This window comes from Orcinus orca, chromosome 7 (genome assembly GCF_937001465.1).
Source record: "Orcinus orca chromosome 7, mOrcOrc1.1, whole genome shotgun sequence".
Lineage (NCBI taxonomy): Eukaryota > Metazoa > Chordata > Mammalia > Artiodactyla > Delphinidae > Orcinus > Orcinus orca.
Genome location: NC_064565.1, coordinates 26,386,148 through 26,407,021, shown reverse-complemented (window position 1 = coordinate 26,407,021; position 20,874 = coordinate 26,386,148). Strand labels below are relative to the sequence as shown.

General features: G+C 40.5%; 1 protein-coding gene across 12 annotated transcripts in view; it reads right to left on the bottom strand.

Annotated features, from left to right (window-relative positions):
* The window catches only part of CCNT2 (cyclin T2), a 48,046-nt gene extending 27,687 nt beyond the window's left edge, over positions 1 to 20,359 (bottom strand). For 3 of the 12 annotated variants that reach the window (XM_033420279.2, XM_033420282.2, XM_033420280.2), the window contains exons 1-3: positions 20,158 to 20,348; positions 19,249 to 19,330; positions 17,073 to 17,099 (exon numbers count right to left, since the gene is read on the bottom strand). In XM_033420279.2, coding sequence (XP_033276170.1) covers positions 17,073 to 17,099; positions 19,249 to 19,330; positions 20,158 to 20,315 — 267 coding nt within the window. In that variant the 5' untranslated portion in view covers positions 20,316 to 20,348. Of the gene's footprint in view, positions 1 to 17,072; positions 17,100 to 19,248; positions 19,331 to 20,157 lie in introns of those variants that run through there. The other 9 variants (XM_004265437.3, XM_004265438.4, XM_049712674.1 and 6 more) reach the window with 6 other exon arrangements.
* Positions 20,360 to 20,874: the final 515 nt, after the last annotated feature.

Genomic DNA, 20,874 nt, shown 5'->3' with positions numbered 1-20,874 from the left:
AATGTAAGAACTAAAACTATAAAACTTAGAAGAATACGGGAAATAATTTTGGATTATAATTTTGGACTTGGCAATTATTTCTTTTTCTTTTTCCCCGCAGTACGCGGGCCTCTCACTGTTGTGGCCTCTCCTGTTGCAGAGCACAGGCTCCGGACACACAGGCCCAGCGGCCACGGCTCACGGGCCCAGCCGCTCCACGGCATGTGGGATCTTCCCGGACCAGGGCACAAACCCATGTCTCCTGCATCGGCAGGCGGACTCTCAACCACTGCGCCACCAGGGAAGCCCGGCAATGATTTCTTGGATATGACACCAAAAGCACAGGCAACAGGCTTCCCTGGTGCCGATGCAGGGGACATGGGTTCGTGGCCCGGTCTGGGAAGATCCCACATGCCGTGGAGCGGCTGGGCCCATGAGCCATGGCCGCTGGGACTGTGCGTCCGGAGTCTGTGCTCTCCAACAGGAGAGGCCACAACAGTGAGAGGCCCGCGTACTGCCGGGAGAAAAAAAAAAGAAAGCACAGGCAACAAAAGAAAAAATTTGGACTTCATCAAAATTAAAACCTTTTGTGCACTAAAATATACATTATATATATATATACGTGTATATATGAAGTTGGCCTACAGAATGGGAGAAAATACTTGCAAATCATGTATATGATAAGGGATCAATATCCAGAGTATATGAAGAACTCATACAACTTAACAACAAAATACTCAACTAAAATACGGACAAAGGACTTGAGTAGACATTTCTCCAAAGAAGATAAATGACCAATAATCACATGAAAAGATGCTCAACACCAGTAGTCATCAGAGAATCTCAAATCAAAACTACAATGAAATATTACTTCACACCTGTTAGGATGGTTATTATCAGAAAACCAGAAGAGTAAGTGTTGGTGGGGCTTCCCTGGTGGCACAGGGGTCAAGAATCTGCCTGCAAATGCAGGGGACATGGGTTCGAGCCCTGGTCTGGGAAGATCCCACATGCTGCGGAGCAACTAAGCCCATGCGCCACAACTACTGAGCCTGCATTCTAGAGCCCACACGCCCAGAGCCCGTGCTCTGCAACAAGAGAAGCCACCGCTAGGAAGAGTAGCCACTTTCCGCAACCAGAGAAAAGCCTGTGTGCAGCAACAAAGACCCAATGCAGCCAAAAACACCAAAAAAAAGTGTTGGTGAGGATGTGAAATTGGCATCTGTGTGCATTACTAGTTGGAATATAAGATGGTGCTATTGCTATGGAAAACAGTACGGCAGTTCCTCAAAAAATTAAACCCAGAACTACAATGTGATCCAGTAAATCCATTTCTGGGTATACACCCTGAAATACTGAAAGCAAGGAATTGAGCGATCTGTATATTCATGTTTATAGCAGCTATCCATCTGTCCATTAACAAATTAAAATGGATGAACAACTGTAGTACAAACATACAATGGAATATTACTCAGCTTTAGAAAGAAAGGAAATTCTGACACATGCTACAACAAACATGAATCTTGAAGACATCAGGTAAAGTGGAATAAGCTAGACATGAAAGTTCAAATATTTTAAGATTCCACTTACAGGAGGTACCAAGAATAGTGAAATTCATAGCAATGTAGAATGGTGGTTGCTGGGGGTGGGGAGAAAGGGGAAATGTGAAGTTTGATTACAAAACAGACTTTCAGTTTGTGAAGATAAAATGTTCTGGATATGGATGGATGGTGGGGATGGGTGCACACAATGTGAATGTACTTAATGTCACTGAACTGTACACTTAAAAATGGTTTAAATGTTACATTTTATGTTATATTTTACCACAATTAAAAACACCAAAAAATTTAACAAACCAACACACCTCCAAACTAACAGACATTAAAAAAATGATTCAGATGGTGAATTTGCACCTACAAGACGGTGGAGGAGTAAGACATGGAGATCACCTTCCTCCCCACAAATACATCAAAACTACATCTACATATGGAGCAAGCTACAGAACACCTACTGAACGCTGGCAGAAGACCTCAGGCCTCTCAAAAGGCAAGAAACTCCCCACGTACCTGGGTAGGGCAAAAGAAAAAACAGAGACAAAAGGATAGGGACGGGACCTGCACCAGTGGGAGGGAGCTGTGAAGGAGGAAAGGTTTCCACACACTAGGAAGCCCCTTCGCAGGCAGAGACTGTGGGTGGTGGAGCAGGGAGCTTCGGGGCCACGGAGGAAAGCACAGCAACAGGGGTGCGGAGGGCAAAGCGGAGATCCCCGCACAGAGGATCGGTGCTGACCAGCACTCACCAGCCCACCCACCGGGGCGGGTGGGGGCTGGGAGCTGAGGCTCAGGCTTCAGAGGTCAGATCCCAGGGACAGGACTGGGGTTGGCTGCGTGAACACAGCCTGAAGGGGGCTAGTGCGCCACAGCTAGCTGGGAGGGAGTCCGGAAAAAGTCTGGAGCTGCCGAAGAAGCAAAAGACCACTGTTTCCAGGTGTGCGAGGAGAGGGGATTCAGAGCACCGCCTAAATGAGCTCCAGAGACAGGCACGAGCCGTGGCTATCAGCACGGACACCAGAGATGGGCATGAGACCCTAAGGCTGCTGCTGCAGTCACCAAGAAGCCTGTGTGCGAGCACAGGTCACTGTCCACACCGCCCCTCCCGGGAGCCTGTGCAGCCCGCCACTGCCAGGGTCCTGTGATCCAGGGACAACTTCCCTGGGAGAACACACAGTGCGCCTAAGGCTGGTGCAACGTCCTGCTGGCCTCTGCTGCCTGCTGCCGCAGCCTCGCCCTGCATCCATACCCCTCCCCACCCCAGAGCCTGAGTGAGCCCCCGAGTCAGCCAATCCTTTAACCTTGTCCTGTCTGGGTGGGGAACAGACGCCCTCAGGCAACCTACACGCGAAGGTGGGTCCAAACCCAAAGCTGAACCCCAAGAGCTGTGCAACATAGAAGAGAAAGGGAAATTTCTCCAGGCAGCCTCAGGAGCAGCGGATTAAATCTCCACAATCAACTTGATGTACCTGCATCTGTGGAATACCTGAATAGACAACAAATCATCCCAAAATTGAGCTGGTGGACTTTGGGAGCAACTATAGACTTGGGGTTTGCTTTCTGCATCTAATTTATTTCTGGTTTTATGTTTATCTTAGTTTAGTATTTAGAGCTTATTATGACTGGTAGATTTACTTATTGATTTGGTTGCTCTCTTCCTTTTTTTATTTTTTATATATATATTTTTTTTCCTTTTTCTCTTTGTGTGTGTATGTGTATGCTTCTTTGTGTGATTTCTGTCTGTATAGCTTTGCTTTTGCCATTTGTCCTAGGGTTCTGACTGTCTGTTTTTTGTTTTTGTTTTTTAGTATAGATTTTAGCACTTGTTATCATTGGAAGATTTGTTTTTTTGGTTTGGTTGCACTCTTCTTTCCTTCTTTTTAAAATTACTTTTATTATTTTTAATAATTAATTTTAATACATTTATTTTATTTATTTCCTTTCTTTCTTTCTTTTTTCTCCCTTTTCTTCTGAGCTGTGTGGCTGACAGGGTCTTGGTGCTCTGGGCGGGTGTCGGTCCTGTGTCTCTGAGGTGGGAGAGGCGAGTTCAGGACACTGGTCCACCAGAGACCTCCCAACCCCACATAATATCAAACTGCGAAAGCTCTCCCACAGATCTCCATCTCAAAGCCAAGACCCAGCTCAACTCAACGAGCAGCAAGCTACAGTTCTGGACACGCTATGCCAAACAACTAGCAACACAGGAACACAAACACACCCATTAGCAGAGAGGCTGCCTAAAATCATGGTCACAGACACCCCAAAACACACCACCAGATGCTGTCCTGCCCATCAGAAAGACAAGATCCAGCCTCATCCACCAGAACACAGGCACTAGTCCCCTCCACCAGGAAGCCTACACAACCCACCGAACCAACCTTACCCACTGGAAGGAGACACCAAAAACAATGGAAACTACGAACCTGCAGCCTGAGAAATGGAGACCCCAAACACAGCAAGTTAGGCAAAATGAGAAGACAGAGACATACACAGCGGATGAAAGAGCAGGATAAAAACCCACCAGACCTAACAAATGAAGAGGAAATAGGCAGTCTACCTGAAAAACAATTCAGAGTAATGACAGTAAAGATGATCCAAAATCTTGGAAATAGAAGGAAGAAAATACAAGAAATGTTTAGCAAGGACCTAGAAGAACTAAAGAGCAAACCAACAGTGATGAACACCACAATAACTGAAGTTAAAAATTCTCTAGAAGGAATCAATAGCAGACTAACTGAGGGAGAAGAACGGATACATGACCTGGAAGATAAAATAGTGGAAATAACTACTGCAAAGCAGAATAAAGAACAAAGAATGAAAAGAATTGAGGACAATCTCAGAGACCTCTGGAACAACATTAAACTCAACAACATTCAAATTACGGGGATCCCAGAAGAAGAAGAGAAAAAAAAAAAGGGACTGAAAAAATATTTGAAGAGATTACAGTTGAAAACTTCCCTAATATGGGAAAGGAAATAGTCAATCAAGTCCAGGAAGCACAGAGAGTCCCATACAGGATAAATCCAAGGAGAAACATGCCAAGACACACATTATTCAAACTATCAAAAATTAAATACAAAGAAAACATATTAAAACCAGCAAGGGAAAAATAACATACAAGGGAATCCCCGGAAGGTTAACAGCTGATCTTTCAGCAGAAACTCTGCACGCCAGAAGGGAGTGGCAGGACATATTTAAAGTGATGAAAGGGAAAAACCTACAACCAGATTACTCTACCCAGAGAGGATCTCATTCAGATTGGATGCAGAAACTAAAACCTTTACAGATAAGCAAAAGCTAAGAGAATTCTGCACCACCAAACCAGCTCTACAACAAATGCTAAAGGAACTTCTCTAAGCAGGAAACACAAGAGGAGGAAAAGACTTACAATAACAAACCCAAAACAATTAAGAGAATGGTAATAGGAACATACATATCAATAACTACCTTAACTATAAATGGATTAAATGCTCCAACCAAAAGACACAGACTGGCTGAATGGATACAAAAACACCACCCATATATATGCTGTCTACAAGAGACCCACTTCAGACCTAGGGACACATGCAGACAGAAAGTGAGGGAATGGGAAAAGATATGCCATGCAAATGGAAATCAAAAGAAAGCTGGAGTAGCAATTCTCAAATCAGACAAAATAGACTCTAAAATAAAGACTATTACAAGAAACAAAGATGCACCCTGCATAATGATCAAGGGATCAATCCAAGAAAAAGATATAACAATTGTAAATATTTATGCACCCAACATAGGAGCACCTCAATACATAAGGCAAATGCTAACAGCCATAAAAGGGGAAATCGACAGTAACACAATCATAGTAGGGGACTTTAGCACCCCACTTTCACCAATGGACAGATCATCCAAAATGAAAATAAATAAGGAAACACAAGCTTTAAATGATACATTAAACAAGATGGACTTAATTGATATTTATAGGACATTCCATCCAAAAACAGAAGATTACACTTTCTTCTCAAGTGCTCATGGAATACTGTCCAAGATAGATCATATCTTGGCTCACAAACCAAGCCTAGGTAAATGTAAGAAAAATTAAATCGTATCAAGTATCTTTTCCAACCACAATGCTATGAGACTAGATATCAATTACAGGAAAATATCTGTAAAAAATACAAATACATGGAGGCTAAACAATACATTACTTAACCAAGAGATCAGAGAAGAAATCAAAAAGGAAACCAAAGAATACCTAGAAACAAATGACAATGAAAACACGATAACCCAAAACCTATGGGATGCAGCAAAAGCAGTTCGAAGAGGGAAGTTTATAGCAATACAATCCTACCACAAGAAACAAGAAAATTTTCAAATAAACAACCTAAACTTACACCTAAAGCAATTAGAGAAAGAAGAACAAAAAACCACCAAAGTTAGCAGAAGGAAAGAAAGCATAAAGATCAGATCAGAAATAAACGAAAAAGAAATGAAGGAAATGATAGCAAAGATCAGTAAAACTAAAAACTAAAATTAATAAACCATTAGCCAGACTCATCAAGAAAAAAGGAAGACTCAAATCAACAGAATTAGAAATGAAAAAGGAGAAGTAACAACTGACACTGCAGAAATACAAAGGATCATGAGAGATTACTACAAGCAAGTGTATGCCAATAAAATGGACAAACTGGGAGAAATGGACATTCTTAGAAAAGCACAACCTTCTGAGACTGAACCAGGAAGAAACAGAAAATATAAACAGACCGATCGCAAGCACTGAAATTGAAACTGTGATTAAAAATCTTCCAACAAACAAAAGCCCAGGACCAGATGGCTTCACAGGTGAATTCAAACATTTAGAGAAGAGCTAACACCTATCCTTCTTAAACTCTTCCAAAACATACCAGAGGGAGGAATACTCCCGAACTCATTCTACAAGGCCACTATCACCCTGATACCAAAACCAGACAAAGATGTCACAAAGAAAGAAAACTACAGGCCAGTATCAGTGATGAACATAGATGCAAAAATCCTCAACAAAATACTAGCACACAGAATCCAACAGCACATTAAAAGGATCATACACCATGATCAAGTGGGGTTTATTGCAGGAATGCAAGGATTCTTCAATATTTTCAATATATGCAAATCAATCAATGTGATACACCATATTAACAAACTGAACGAGAAAAACCATATGATCATCTCAACAGACGCAGAAAAAGCTTTCGACAAAATTCAACACCCATGTATGATAAAAACCCTCCAGAAAGTAGGCATAGAGGGAACTTACCTCAACATAATAAAGGCCATATATGACAAACCCACATCCAACATCGTTCTCAATGGTGAAAAACTGAAAGCACTTCCACGAAGATCAGGAACAAGACAAGGTTGCCCACTCTCACCACTTTTATTCAACATTATTTTGGAAGTTTTAGCCATAGCAATCAGAGAAGAAAAAGAAATAAAAGGAATCCAAATTGGAAAAGAAGAAGTAAAACTGTCACTGTTTGCAGATAACATGATACTATACATAGAGAATCCTAAAAATGCTACCAGAAAACTACTAGAGCTAATCAATGAATTTGTAAAGTAGCAGGATACAAAATTAAAGCACAGAAATCTTTTGCATTCCTATACATTAATGATGAAAAATCTGAAAGAGAAATTAAAGAAACACTCCCATTTACCACTGCAACAACAACAAAAAAATACCTAGGAATAAACCTACTTAGGGAGACAAAAGACCTGTATGCAGAAAACTATAAGACACTGATGAAAGAAATTAAAGATGACACAAACAGATGGAGAGGTGTATTGTGTTCATGGATTGGAACAATTAACATTGTTAAAAAGACCATACTACTCAAGGCAATCTAGATTCAGTGCAATCCCTATCAAACTACCAATGGCATTTTTCACAGCACTATAACAAAAAACTTCACTATTTATATGGAAACACAAAAGACCCCGAATAGCCAAAGCAACCCTGAGAAAGAAAACGGAGCTGGAGGAATCAGGCTCCCTGACTTCAGACTATACTACAAAGCTACAGTAATCAAGAAAGTAGGGTACTGGCACAAAAACAGAAATATAGATCAATGGAACAAGATAGAAAGCCCAGAGATAAACCCACGCACATACGGTCACTTTATCTTTGATAAAGGAGGCTAGAATATACAATGGAGAAAAGACAGCCTCTTCAGTAAGTGGTGCTGGGAAAAGTGGACAGGTACATGTAAAAGAAAAAAATTAGAACACTCCCTAACACCATACACAAAAATAAACTCAAAATGCATTAAAGACCTAAACCTAAGGCCGGACACTATCAAACTCTTAGAGGAAAACATAGGCAGAACACTCTATGACATAAATCACAGCAAGATCCTTTTTGACCCACCTCCTAGAGAAATGGAAATAAAAACAAAAATAAACAAATGGGACCTAATGAACCTTAAAACTTTTGCACAGCAAAGGAAACCATAAACAACACCAAAAGACAACCCTCAGAATGGGAGAAAACATTTGCAAATAAAGCAACTGACAAAGGATTAATCTCCAAAATTTACAAGCAGCTCATGCAGCTCAATAACAAAAAAACAAACAACCCGATCCAAAAATGGGCAGAAGACCTAAACAAACATTTCTCCAAAGAAGATATACAGACTGCCAACAAATACCTGAAAGGATGCTGAACATCACTAATCATTAGAGAAATGCAAATCAAAACTACCATGAAGTATCACCTCACACCAGTCAGAATGGTCATCATCAAAAAATCTACAAACACGGGCTTCCCTGTGGCACAGTGGTTGAGAATCTGCCTGCTAATGCAGGGGACACGGGTTCGAGCCCTGGTCTGGGAGGAACCCACATGCCGCAGAGCAACTAGGCCCGTGAGCCACAACTACTGAGCCTGCGCGTCTGGAGCCTGTGCTCCGCAACAAGAGAGGCCCACGCACCGCGATGAACAGTGGCCCCCACTTGCCACAACTAGAGAAAGCCCTCGCACAGAAACGAAGACCCAACACAGCAAAAATAAATAAATTAATTAATAAACTCCTACCCCTAACATCTTAAAAAAAAAATCTACAAACAATAAATGCTGGAGACGGTGTGGAGAACAGGGAACCCTCTTGCACTGTTGGTAGGAATGTAAATTGATACAGCCACTATGGAGAACGGTATGGAGGTCCCTTAAAAAACTAGAACTACCATACGACCCAGTAATGCCACTACTGGGCATATACCCTGAGAAAACCAAAATTCAAAAAGTCATGTACCACAATGTTCATTGCAGCTCTATTTACAACAGCCAGGACATGGAAGCAACCTGTGTGTCCATTGACAGATGAGTGGATAAAGAAGATGTGGCATATATATATATATATACAATGGAATATTACTGAGCCATAGATAGAAACAAAACTGAGTTATCTGTAGTGAGGTGGAAAGACCTAGAGTCTTTCATACAGAGTGAAGTAAGTCAGAAAGAGAAAAACAAATACTGTATGCTAACACATATATATGGAATCCCCCCACACAAAAAAAATGGTTCTGAAGAACATAGGGGCAGGACAGGAATAAAGATGCAGACGTAGAGAATGGACTTGACACGGGGTGGGGGAAGGGTAAGCTGGGATGAAGTGAGAGAGTGGCATGGACATATATACACTACCAGATGCAAAGTAGATAGCTAGTGGGAATCAGCCGCATAGCACAGGGAAATCAGCTAGGTGCTTTGTGTCCACCTAGAGGGGTGGGATAGGGAGGGTGGGAGGGAGACGCAAGACGGAGGAAATATGTGGGTGTATGTACATGTATAACTGATTCACTGTTATACAGCAGAAACTAACACAGCATTGTAAAGCAATTATACTCCAATAAAGATGTTGAAAATAAAAGAAAAAAAAGATTCATAACACAAAACCTAAGTAAAAAAGATATGAAATCACACATTCAAAGAGCACATCACACACCTGAGCATATCAACCCAGAACCACCTAGATTTTTAAGGAAAAAAAATCCTTTGGCCACTTAGGCAAAAATAAATATAAGAAAGTTAGATCACCACCCAAACTGCCAGCAATGCTTTATACCAGAAAAAAAGAAAAAAGCAATTGTTACACATTTAAGATACTTAAGAAAAGAAAGCACAAGCCAAAAATTTTATATCCAGCAAAACTGACCTTGGATATAAAGGGCACAAACAATTATCAACATCCAAGGATTCAGACAATATTGTTTCCATGATCTTCAAGATAACTTTAAACAATCAAAATGACTACAGAGACTTCAACATATGCACTGGTAGTGAACAATACAAATAAAGTTACTTGCAGAACTAAGCTTGAATGAAGATTAAAAGGGAGAGTTTTGTAATGGCTATTTATGATAATGTAGGTACAACTTTTAAAAACCAGGGGTGAGAGGGGAAAGCAAACAAAAACATTTAACTGTTCTCAGTAATTACACTGGTGGTGGTTACACTGTAATTCTGAGACATGTTTGTGTAATGTGGGATTAACAAGTGATATTGGGATATTTAAATCCTATCATTCCCACATCCTTCAAAACTAAGATTTTTGGTGTGAAAGAAAGGTCACAGAGATGTAATACAAAAGAGGTTAAAGAAAAGAAAAAAAAAAGAAGTTAAGTAAAAAATGCCATTGTTGCTTGAATCAGAATGAATTCCTAAGATATCTTAAATATATATATTTAAAATGTATATATATATATATAAAACAAGTCCACCTATATTTTGTATAGTTCATATATTTACTGTTAAATGAAAAACAATATGTTGATGTGTATAGCGAATACATATTTACTATGTATTTCCTTGCTCTGTTCATTGAAGATGCCTAAAAACAAGACAAACATAGCAACAATGAGTATCTCCAGGGTCCAGGTTGATATCTTGTAATACCACTTTCTACTAAAAGAAAAAGCAGGGTTTCTTAAAGAAATGGCCATTTCAGCTGTGGATATAAAACATACAGGATGAACCTGGAATATCTTGCTATAACAGATACTGAGGAAACTATCCCAGACTATATGGGTACAGACAGAGTTACCAGATGGTCCAGCAATTCTACTCCTGGGTATATATTCAATAGAAACCAAAACATCTATCTACACAAAAACATACATAAATGTTCATAGTAGCAATATAACAGCCAAACAGTAGAAACAACCCAAATGTCCACTAACTGATAAATGTATATACAAAATGTGGTATAATGGTAGTTCAGCAAGAAAAATAAATGAAGTACTGATACATGCTACAACACAGACGAACCTTGAAAACATTATGTACTAAGTGAAAGAGGCCAGTCACAAAGGACCACACATTGAATGATTCCATTTATAGGGAATGTCCAGAATAGGCTGGTTGGAAGAATGGGAAGAGATGGCTAAAGGATGTGAGATTTCTTCTTGGGGTGATACAGATTTCTAAAATTGACGTACAACTTTGTGAACGTACGCAAAAACCACTGAATCGTACACTTTCAAAGGATGAAATATATGGTATGTAAATTTTATCTCAACAAAGGTGGTAAATACAGGGCAAGAATCAAGTATTTATTCTGCCTTTCCTATATGAACTTGTACCACCAGATGTCCAAATAGTGATGAATCACAACATTTCACTATACAAATATTCCAATTAATAAATGAAGACGAAATGACAGAATTAAAGTATCACAACGAATAAAAGGATCTAGGCATTGAATATCGACAGCTGCTAACACCACAAAAAGACAACCAGACATCAGGTGCCTGCTGATTAAAGAATATAACATCACCTGTAGTCTTGCCAAAGGGATCTAACATGAGTCTGATCAAATTTCTGGATCCAACTGGCAATTTGCAGGGAATACAGCAACAAAGGAACATAATAAACTGCACCATGAATATACAGTTAGTAAAACCCAGACAGGTGGAAACTCTACAGGTATAATGTCCTAGGTCCTTCAACAGATAAAATTTAAGTAAAAGAAAGGGATAGAGGGGAAACCTGTACCTTGAGAGATTTAAGAAACCTATCAAATCCTTAATAATGGGAAAGGATAGGACAGTTTTTCTATCCCTTTGTGGAGGGAAGGAAAGGGTTGACATTGGGATGGAGCACATGAAGGCACTTCTGGGGTAGTTAGCAAAGTTCCCTTGTTTGATTTGAGTGGTAGTTACAAAGTTGTTTACCTTATAATAATTCACTACGCTATATATTTAGTGGTTTTACATGTTTGTGTTTCATTTTGTAACAATTAAAAAAACCCACCTCCTCAGCGCTTCCACTGTTGGGGGGCACGGGTTCGATCCCTGGTCGGGGAACTAAGATCTTGCATGCCACGTGGCATGGCCAAAAAAACTCAACCAACCAACGAAACAAAAAACATAAAAAAACCCACTTCATTTCATATACGCACAGTTACACTACAGCACTAAAGAATACCAAATAGATGAAATAGAACAGGACCCAAAGGATAAGGTCAGAGAATCAAACAGAAGTGAAAGAGTGGAGTTATCTGGGGAATGGTTTATGAAGAGTTGTAACTTCAGCTCAGTCTCACAACCTGACAGGTCAGGATCACATGAAAAGTGAAGGGAAAGCACCACATGGAAAAATAGGGATGCACAATGCGTAAATCCTAAGATTGATGTATGGCTGAAGGAGGAATTGGGGCCTAACTCAAAAGAGGACTTCACTGGATTTCACCCAATGAGAAAAGCAAATCAAAATCTGACAGTATTTTCATTATTCACTTGTATACTCATCTCCTCCTTAGAAATCACTGGCATCAATAATTAGTGTGCCCTATTTCTGAAACACATTAGGAACATTTCTTAAACATATTAGACACAAGCGAGAACTGCAGCATGCGATCAGGCTAGGGATCTAGGTTCAAATGCCAATCACGTAACGGCTACTTTCTGGACAAGTAACTTAGTAATTGCATGTTTCCTCAGGAGGAGAATACTTCAGCTGCCATAAGTAAAACGCCTATTACATAGTGGGATTTTTTTAAAAAAATAAATTTATTTATTTCTTTATTTTTGGCTGCGTTGGGTCTTTGTTGCTGCGCATGGGCTTTCTCTAGTTGCAGCGAGTGGGGGCTACTCTTCATTGCAGTGCACGGGCTTCTCATTGCAGTGGCTTCTCTTGTTGCAGAGCATGGGCTCTAGGTGCGTGGGCTTCAGTAGTTGTGGCATGTGGGCTCAGTAGTTGTGACTCGCGGGCTATAGAGTGCAGGCTCAGTAGTTATGGCGCACGGGCTTAGTTGCTCTCCAGCACGTGGTACCTTTCCGGACCAGGGCTCGAACCCATGTCCCCTGCATGGGCAGGCGGATTCTTAACCACTGTGCCACCAGGGAAGCCCTACAGAGTGGGATCTTAATAAATTTTCATCCACACAATTTATATTTGAAAAGGAATTTAGAAATCATCTAGTCTAATAATCTCAAATTTACAATCCAGGAAACGTGTTTGGTCAGTACATATCATTTTGAACATAAAAGATACAGAATACGTCCATTATCACAGAAAGTTCTACTGGACAGCCCTACAGTATTTCCCAGTAGCATTAATGGATTTTGAACATAAGATTATTCTTCGACTAATTGCTTTATTAAATTAAAAAGCAGAAGCATAAGTGAGCTATAATATAAACAACCACTCAGATTTCAAAGACATTTTACTTTTGTAGGTAAAAGAATGAAACATGCTGATTTAACTTCTACAAAACGGCCAGTGTACAGTCATCTCTCAGTAGCCACAGGTGGGGGATTGGTTTTAGGACCCCTCCACATTTACCGAAATCCATGGATACTCAAGTCTCATGTAAAATGGCATAGTAATGGCATATATCCTACGCACATCCTTCCTTACACTTTAAGTCATCTCTAGATTACTTATAATACCTAATACAATGCAAATGCTATGTAAATAGTTGCTGGTGTGGGGTAAATACAAGTTTTGCTTTTTGTAAATGAATTTTTTCCCAAATATTTTTGATCTGCAGTTGGTTGAATCCACAGATGCAGAACCCACAGACATGGAGGGCTGACTGTATAACAGATTATGAGACACAGGGGAAACATCAAAATTTAAACGAACAGTCTTCAACTTTAGCAGGCATCAGTATCACCTGGGAAGCTTGTTAAGGTAGAGGATCCCAGGTCCCACCACAAATATTCTGATTACATAGGTTTACGGTACAGCCCACTAAAGCATGTTTTAGAGGAGCATCCTGATAATTCTCATGCCGAGCGTTGGTGAATCACAACTGGCACATCACAAAAGCTTTACACATCAACTGCTTTTAGTGAAAAATTTCAGGGCTATGAAAAGATTCCTAGTAACAGATACTTGAGGCAGAAATACTGATAACTGCATCAACAATGGAGTCTAGATCTGGGTGCGATTTTTAGCTTTTGTCACTCAGCTGCTGTGTGACTTCAAACAAAGTGTTTAACCTTTATGATTCTTTTCTTCCTTATCTGGGGTAAGAAAGAGAATATCAACCTTAAGTAAGTGTTTAGGAACCACATACCAAAATAAACCTAACAAGGAAAAACAAACGTCAAAACCCAAGAATCTCTTCCCATGAAATAAATAAATAAATATAGGTAGACATTTATCTCCAGATAAACATAAAGGTAATGAAATAAAGCAAAATTAAAGGCTGGCAGATTTGAGTAACAAAAAAATTTATGTCAAAACCCACCATAGGGCTTCCCTGGTGGTGCAGTGGTTGAGAATCCGCCTGCTGATGCAGGGGACACGGGTTCGTGCCCGGGTCCGGGAAGACCCACAAGCCATGGCCGCTGAGCCTGCGCGTCCAGAGCCTGTGCTCCGCAACGGGAGAGGCCACAACAGTGAGAGGCCCGCGTACCGCAAAAACAAAACAAACAAACAAACAAACCAAAAAACCCCCACCATAAACAAAATTAGAAGCCAAACTACTAAAATATCTTCTAATATGGTAAGATGCATAACAAACTCAAATAAGAGGCTGAAAAACACATTAGTACTTAACAGAAAAGCAACATTTATTAACGAGCTAAATTTAAACTTTAAATTTTAGAAATACCAAAAAGTTTCCCTAAAGCCCCCAATTAGAAGATTACAAATGTGATCTGTGTTCTTATGGTCCTTGAAGAACTACAGATGAATAGGCTATTTCTTACTAGAACAGATAAAATTCACCACTCAAAATTAATCTAGTGACAATAACATAGCTTTTAGTCTCACTTCTTAACACTTTAGGAGGTTTACCCATGGTTTTTTCAACCTCAGCACTACTGACATTTTGTACCAGGTTAACTTTTTGTTTTGCAGGAATATCCTATGCATCGCAGGATGTTTAACAGCATTCCCGGCTTCTATCCACCAGCTGCCAGTAGTACCCCTTTCCCATCTGTGACAACCAAAAATGTCTCTAAACATTGTAAAATGTCCCTTGGTGGGCAAAGCTGCCTCTGGTTGAGTTACACTGGGTCAATCTATACTATCCTTTTCTGGTGCCATATTAAAAATTACTTCTCCAGAAACAGCCACATCTAACCCCAACTAGGACCAGTCCAATTCTGTCTGTTCTCATATTGCTGTTGTGTGCTGGATCTAAGAATTGTGAAAAAAACAGACAAAAACCCTTTTCTGTGCTGAAAAAAATACACACATATATGCTTGCACAAGCAAAAACTATTTCTGAAAGGGCACACAGAAACTGTGCACAGCAAATGCTGTAGGGCAGGGGGCTTAGATACCTGGATGGGAGGGAGGTTTATCATATCCCTTTTTCTACTGTTTTCATTTACCATGTGTCTGTTAGTTTTCAATAATAAAACATTTAAAATGTGTCTATGTGGGGAGGATGAATATAGAGGAAAATGTGGAAGAATTCACTCAACAGACCTATGAGCAACAAGATTTGATACATTCTATTGACAAACTATTGCCAAATACCAACTTTATGTGAGGTACTGGTGAGTATAGCCAAAAAAGAAAGGAAACAAAACCCCCTGTCCTTTTGGGGCAGGGAGGTTACATTTAACTTTATCTAGATTCCTATGTTTGAGAGAAATTTAGGGCTTTCACAATACAAATTTAAACAAAATCCTTAAATAACCAAATTGCCCAAAATGTTATTCTTTCACAAGTGGCAATTGGTTATGACAATTTTATGAGCAATCTGAGTATAAATAAGCAACAGTTGGTGTAAACTGAATGAAATCTACCATTAAAAAATCTTGAATAAATTTCTATGCAAAGACTATTAATAAAAATTAGAATGGGAGAATGCTTTATTATCAGACAAAGAACAGGGATTGTGGGCACTTTTCTAGAGAGAAAAGAATGGCTTTCCTTTAAATCACTTAAGTCTTTACAGGGGAAGAAAGGAATGCAAAAAGAAAATCTTTAAATTTTCAAGTGGTATCTACTAGTCAAGAACCAAGTCAACTGAGAAAGATTAAGACTGCAAGCAAAAAGTGGTAATCAAATTTTAGCACAAGCAAATACAAGTTCCTTTATGTGTATCAGCTGACTAATCTTAAATGTATTAAGTGAAACTCAGATATGACATAGATGGTGCATTCTTAGATGTCATCACTGTCAAAAATCATTAGTTCTGAATACTGCCCTTAACTTATTGTGTACTCTTGAGACCTTAAACAAAGCTACATTTAAATTTGGCATACTATAATGTTTCAACTGCTGCAGCTCAAAAAAGAGACAACAGAACTAAAGAAAGAGAAGATTAAAATGATCACACGAATTGGAGAGAGATATGAGACTAGACCATGACCAACAAAAATACTAAGAGTGTGTTCTTTACAACCTCATCTTAAGAGAACTCAAAAGACTTGGAATTAATATAAGAAACAAATGCATCATAAACTTGACTAACCAAACTAATGAACAGATTTTCTAGGAAAAGCTGGGTCAATTATCTATTCTACGACTGACACTGGGGAGGATGCTCTCCCACAGTACATACTTTGTGGAGGCACTACTGGTTCCAGGGCTTTTTTATATACTTCATTAGATTTATCTTGAGCTTGATCCAGCAAGGCCATTCTTCAATTACTAATCTCAATTACATAAACCTCACTGCATCCAGTGAGCAAAGGATAGATTTATCTAATTAGGTTACATATAAAAGTCATTTCCTGCTGGTAGCCATCCAACCTTCTAAAAAGAGAAAGTAACAATGATAAAAGACAGCTCTGTTGACACTAACTTTTAAAACAAGACCAACTTGACCTTTAGGGGATTTTTTTAATTTTTAAATTTGTTAATGTGAAAAAATAAAATAAATCCACATAAATATTTTTAAATATTTTTACATAATGAATGCATATTTATTATAAAACTAGATATATGTTGTTACTAGCATCTTTAAATTGAAGCTTGTTATGGTTTAATTTACCGAATGGTGTTCAATTTACTTAGTGGTGGAGACTCATGCTTTTTTAAAGTCTACCATGACATTCCATTATAACCTTGTAAGAAAAATTTTCCCAGTGATGTCAGGGAGTATGAATTTGAAAGTGACTCACATTCAATTTGAGACCACCCCCTTCACCCTAAAAGAATAGGAAAAAAAAAAAAGATAAAAGAGTGAGGCTGTGCAATTGATGCAAGTGTACCAACACAAATAAATATTAAAACCACTTTTGATAAAATAGCAAAGGTAAAAAAGACAATGGTTAGATATGAAGGGTGCAATTTACTTCTCAAAACAGAAATTAGCATCAGATTTCAATTATTCTAATAATGACTCAATGCAAAACACTGAAGTTTGCCTTTATACACACAGAAGACAGAAAGTAGGGTAATAAAAATGAATACTCTGGCTTTCTTATTAAATGATGGCATTTAAATAAAATAATAAGAGTTAGAATGCAAGTGACCTGGGCTTCACCAGTCAACTTAAGGTTACAGCTGTGAATTTTGGCTGTTAAGTAAGGTTTTGCTTTAAAGCACACCAACCAGGCCATAGAGACAAATTATGAAAGACGGAGGGTTCAAAAAGAGAAGTGTAGTCTTGTGGTGAAATCATTACTGAAGTAGAAAAGTAAGCAAATAGGACATCTGTAGCCACATCAAGAATTTCCAGGGCTTCCCTGGTGGCGCAGTGGTTGAGAGTCCGCCTGCCGATGCAGGGGACACGGGATCGTGCCCCGGTCCGGGAAGATCCCACATGCCGCGGAGCAGCTGGGCCCTTGAGCCATGGCCGCTGAGCCTGCGCGTCCGGAGCCTATGCTCCGCAACGGGAGAGGCCACAACAGTGAGAGGCCCGCGTACCGCAAAAAAAAAAAAAAAAAAAAGAATTTCCAGAACTATTTTGATTTGTGATTCCTACCAGCATATTCCAGGGCTACTTAAGGGAAGCCACACTTACATTAGTATTCATCAGTTCACTACTGCCTTAGGAGACAATTTAAATAAAACTGTATTTCTCTCAATCTAAATGTTATACCAAAAAGGCTTCCTCTCTCTTCCCTAACACTATCACTGACCTAAGTTCTGTGTACAAGAAATAACTGGAAAAATATAAACAGAGCAAGAATCAAACAGATTTAAAAGATGAAAAGTAGAAGCAGTGGAGACTGCAAGAAACCAAAATGTATACTGTTTAATATAAACCTATATGCCAATCTGATAAACCAAATCAGATTTATGATCAGAAGAGGTTAAAATAGGAATCAATCTAAACTATGAAGCTTTTCCTTCCAACTAAAAAAAAGGACCTTTTCAAAGACTGTTTTCTTAAAAGGTCCTAATGACAATCCACAAATTGCATAAAGTCTACCAGGGTCAACTTTTCCACACTCCTTTCAGAATAGCATTCTATAAATAGCTGTGAGCAAAAAATATGGTGAGAAATAAGGTAGAGCTAAATATTTCTAAACAATATGCAATTTTCTTTGATAACAGGTACAACACAGTATTCGTGTTTCTCTGAAAAGAACAGACACCGAAGTGCCATTTTCATAACTTAAAATGAAAATTTCAACTAAACGCCACTACTAGTTTGTCAAAATTTACAGAATATGTTCCAAATCAGTACTTTAGTATTGGAAGGTAAGATTTACTTCAAACTAATTGTACATACACAGACACACCTCTGACATAGTATTTCTGAAGCAAGACACCATTCAAACCACCAAAAATTTAAGTAGACAACTAATGCTAAAATGTGATAAACAAGAACGTTTTACAACTTAAATTTTGTTAGCAAATGAAATATTTCTGCTAAACATTTAACTCTTTCAAAGGGTCATTTGAAAACAATGTTACAATTAAACTAAGCCCAATTCACCGTATTTGAAGCAATATGAGTCCAATACAATTAAGATGTACAACAGAATGACTGGGTTTTCTACAATTACATTGTACCTATAAATTGTTCAAATGTTGAGTGTAAAATTTAAATGAATACCAATGTAATAAATACTCTTTGAGAAGAGAAATGCTTCTGATTTATCTCTTAGCTCAAAAGACCTGGCAGAGCCTGACACAGCGCCTGGCAGCTTGTCAACACAAATTAAAAAAACCAACCAACCAACCAGAAACCCCACATTTGAAGCAAAATGTTTATCACGCGATTCACCTTCACTGTTACCAGAACATTAAATACAATAGTAAAATCCACGACCAACTTTTTTCTGCGTATCGATTATATCTTAAAATTTGGTTGTTTCAAAAACAGATTAATAAAACAATACTTACATTTCTATTGAATTTGGTGAAAGAATGGTGCATGTAAAACCTGTGCATATAAACAATCGCAGTGTTTATCGTAAGCTGAGAGCTGGAACGTTAACATTTAGGAAATACCGGAGAAAAACAAGATCTCTTTTCCAAAACAATTTTGAAGGAAAATTCCCGATCTACGGTTCTTTTCCAAGGCCCCCGTTCACTCAAAACCAATCCCCAAACTGTAATAATAAGGAACTAAATACCCACAGGATGATGGCGTGGGGGCTGGCGGATCGAAAAGGCTCCCCACCGAATAAATAGCCGGAATAATAACAAACGCCGAGCATTCCGCTCCAATACTGCTATTAAGCGAGCCCAGGAAGCATTTATCAATGGCTACGACTAAACCCAAAATCAAACAGTTGAAACACGCGCGCGCGCACCCATGCAAAACCATGCCAGGAACATAAAGACGTCCCGTGCGCTCCCAAGGTACAAGTGAACCGCCATCAAACCGGCGAGGAGAGCGGGGAAAGGCTGCAGAGAACACTTACGCCTTTCAGCATCTCCCTCCTAGCTCTCAACCCCTTCTCGGACTAGAAGTAGAAGCAGCCGCCTCTTTTCTGCGATAATCCCTAAGATTTCCCTCTCGCCCGGGCGGCACTCCCATCCCCCGCCGTCACTACGCGCGGCCCCAAACAGATTACACAACGCAGCCTCCCAGCCCGCATTCACCGGACTCCCTTTCTCCTCCCCTCCTCCGCTGCCGGCCGCTCGGAGCCTCCAGAACTCTAGCCTGTCTTCCCTTACGGTGCGGCCGAGGCCCAGGAAAGACCGAGGCGGCGGCGCCATGTTCGCGGGGCACCAGGCCCGGCGACCCGGCGAGTAGTGAGGGGGACAGGGCGTGAGAGGCGCAGGGCCAAAAACAGGAAAGGATACACATTGAGACGCTGTCCCATGTCCTGGATGAGGTTGGCCGCCTGCTGGCGGTACGAGAGCTCTTTATCCGCCTCCACTCCGCAGCGGCGGCTCGGCGTGTTCTCCAGCTGTTCCCGAGTAAAGAACCAGCGAGAAGAAGCTCCACGGCCGGACGCCATGACACTTCCTCCTCCGCCCGCTCCCTCACCCACCCCCCGCCCCTCCCGGCTCGCGGACACCCAGCCAAGGCCGCGCGACCCCGCCCCACTCCGCTCGCCGTAGACCACGCACCACCCTTTTTCACCACCGCCGCCGCCCGTGCGCGTGCGCGGGGGCCGCCCTACCGGCTCGCCCTAGTCTTTTGCTTTCTTTTTCCGGCCCGGGCCTCGCTCTCGCGCACGGGACCACAATGCTCCGCGCCGCTTGTCATTTGGAGGCGCCCAAAGGTGGGGGTAGGCTGTAAGGGAAAGGTCAGCGCGGTGCATGCCGGGCCTAGGATTGGCTGGTAGAAGGGCGGGGAGGAGAGGCGAGAAAAGGCTGGTTTCGGGTCGGGTGGCGAGAGATGCGGGCGGGCGGCTGCGCCGTGGGGCCTGGGCGTGGGCTCTGAAATCCCGGCTGCTTTTTGGGCCGGGAGTCTGGCGGCGGTTTAAAAAAGAGAAGAACTTTCCTCTGTCGCAGTCGCGCGCCACATCCTCCATTTTCCTCTAGCGTCGGTCTGCGCAGTCTCGTAGGTTGCCG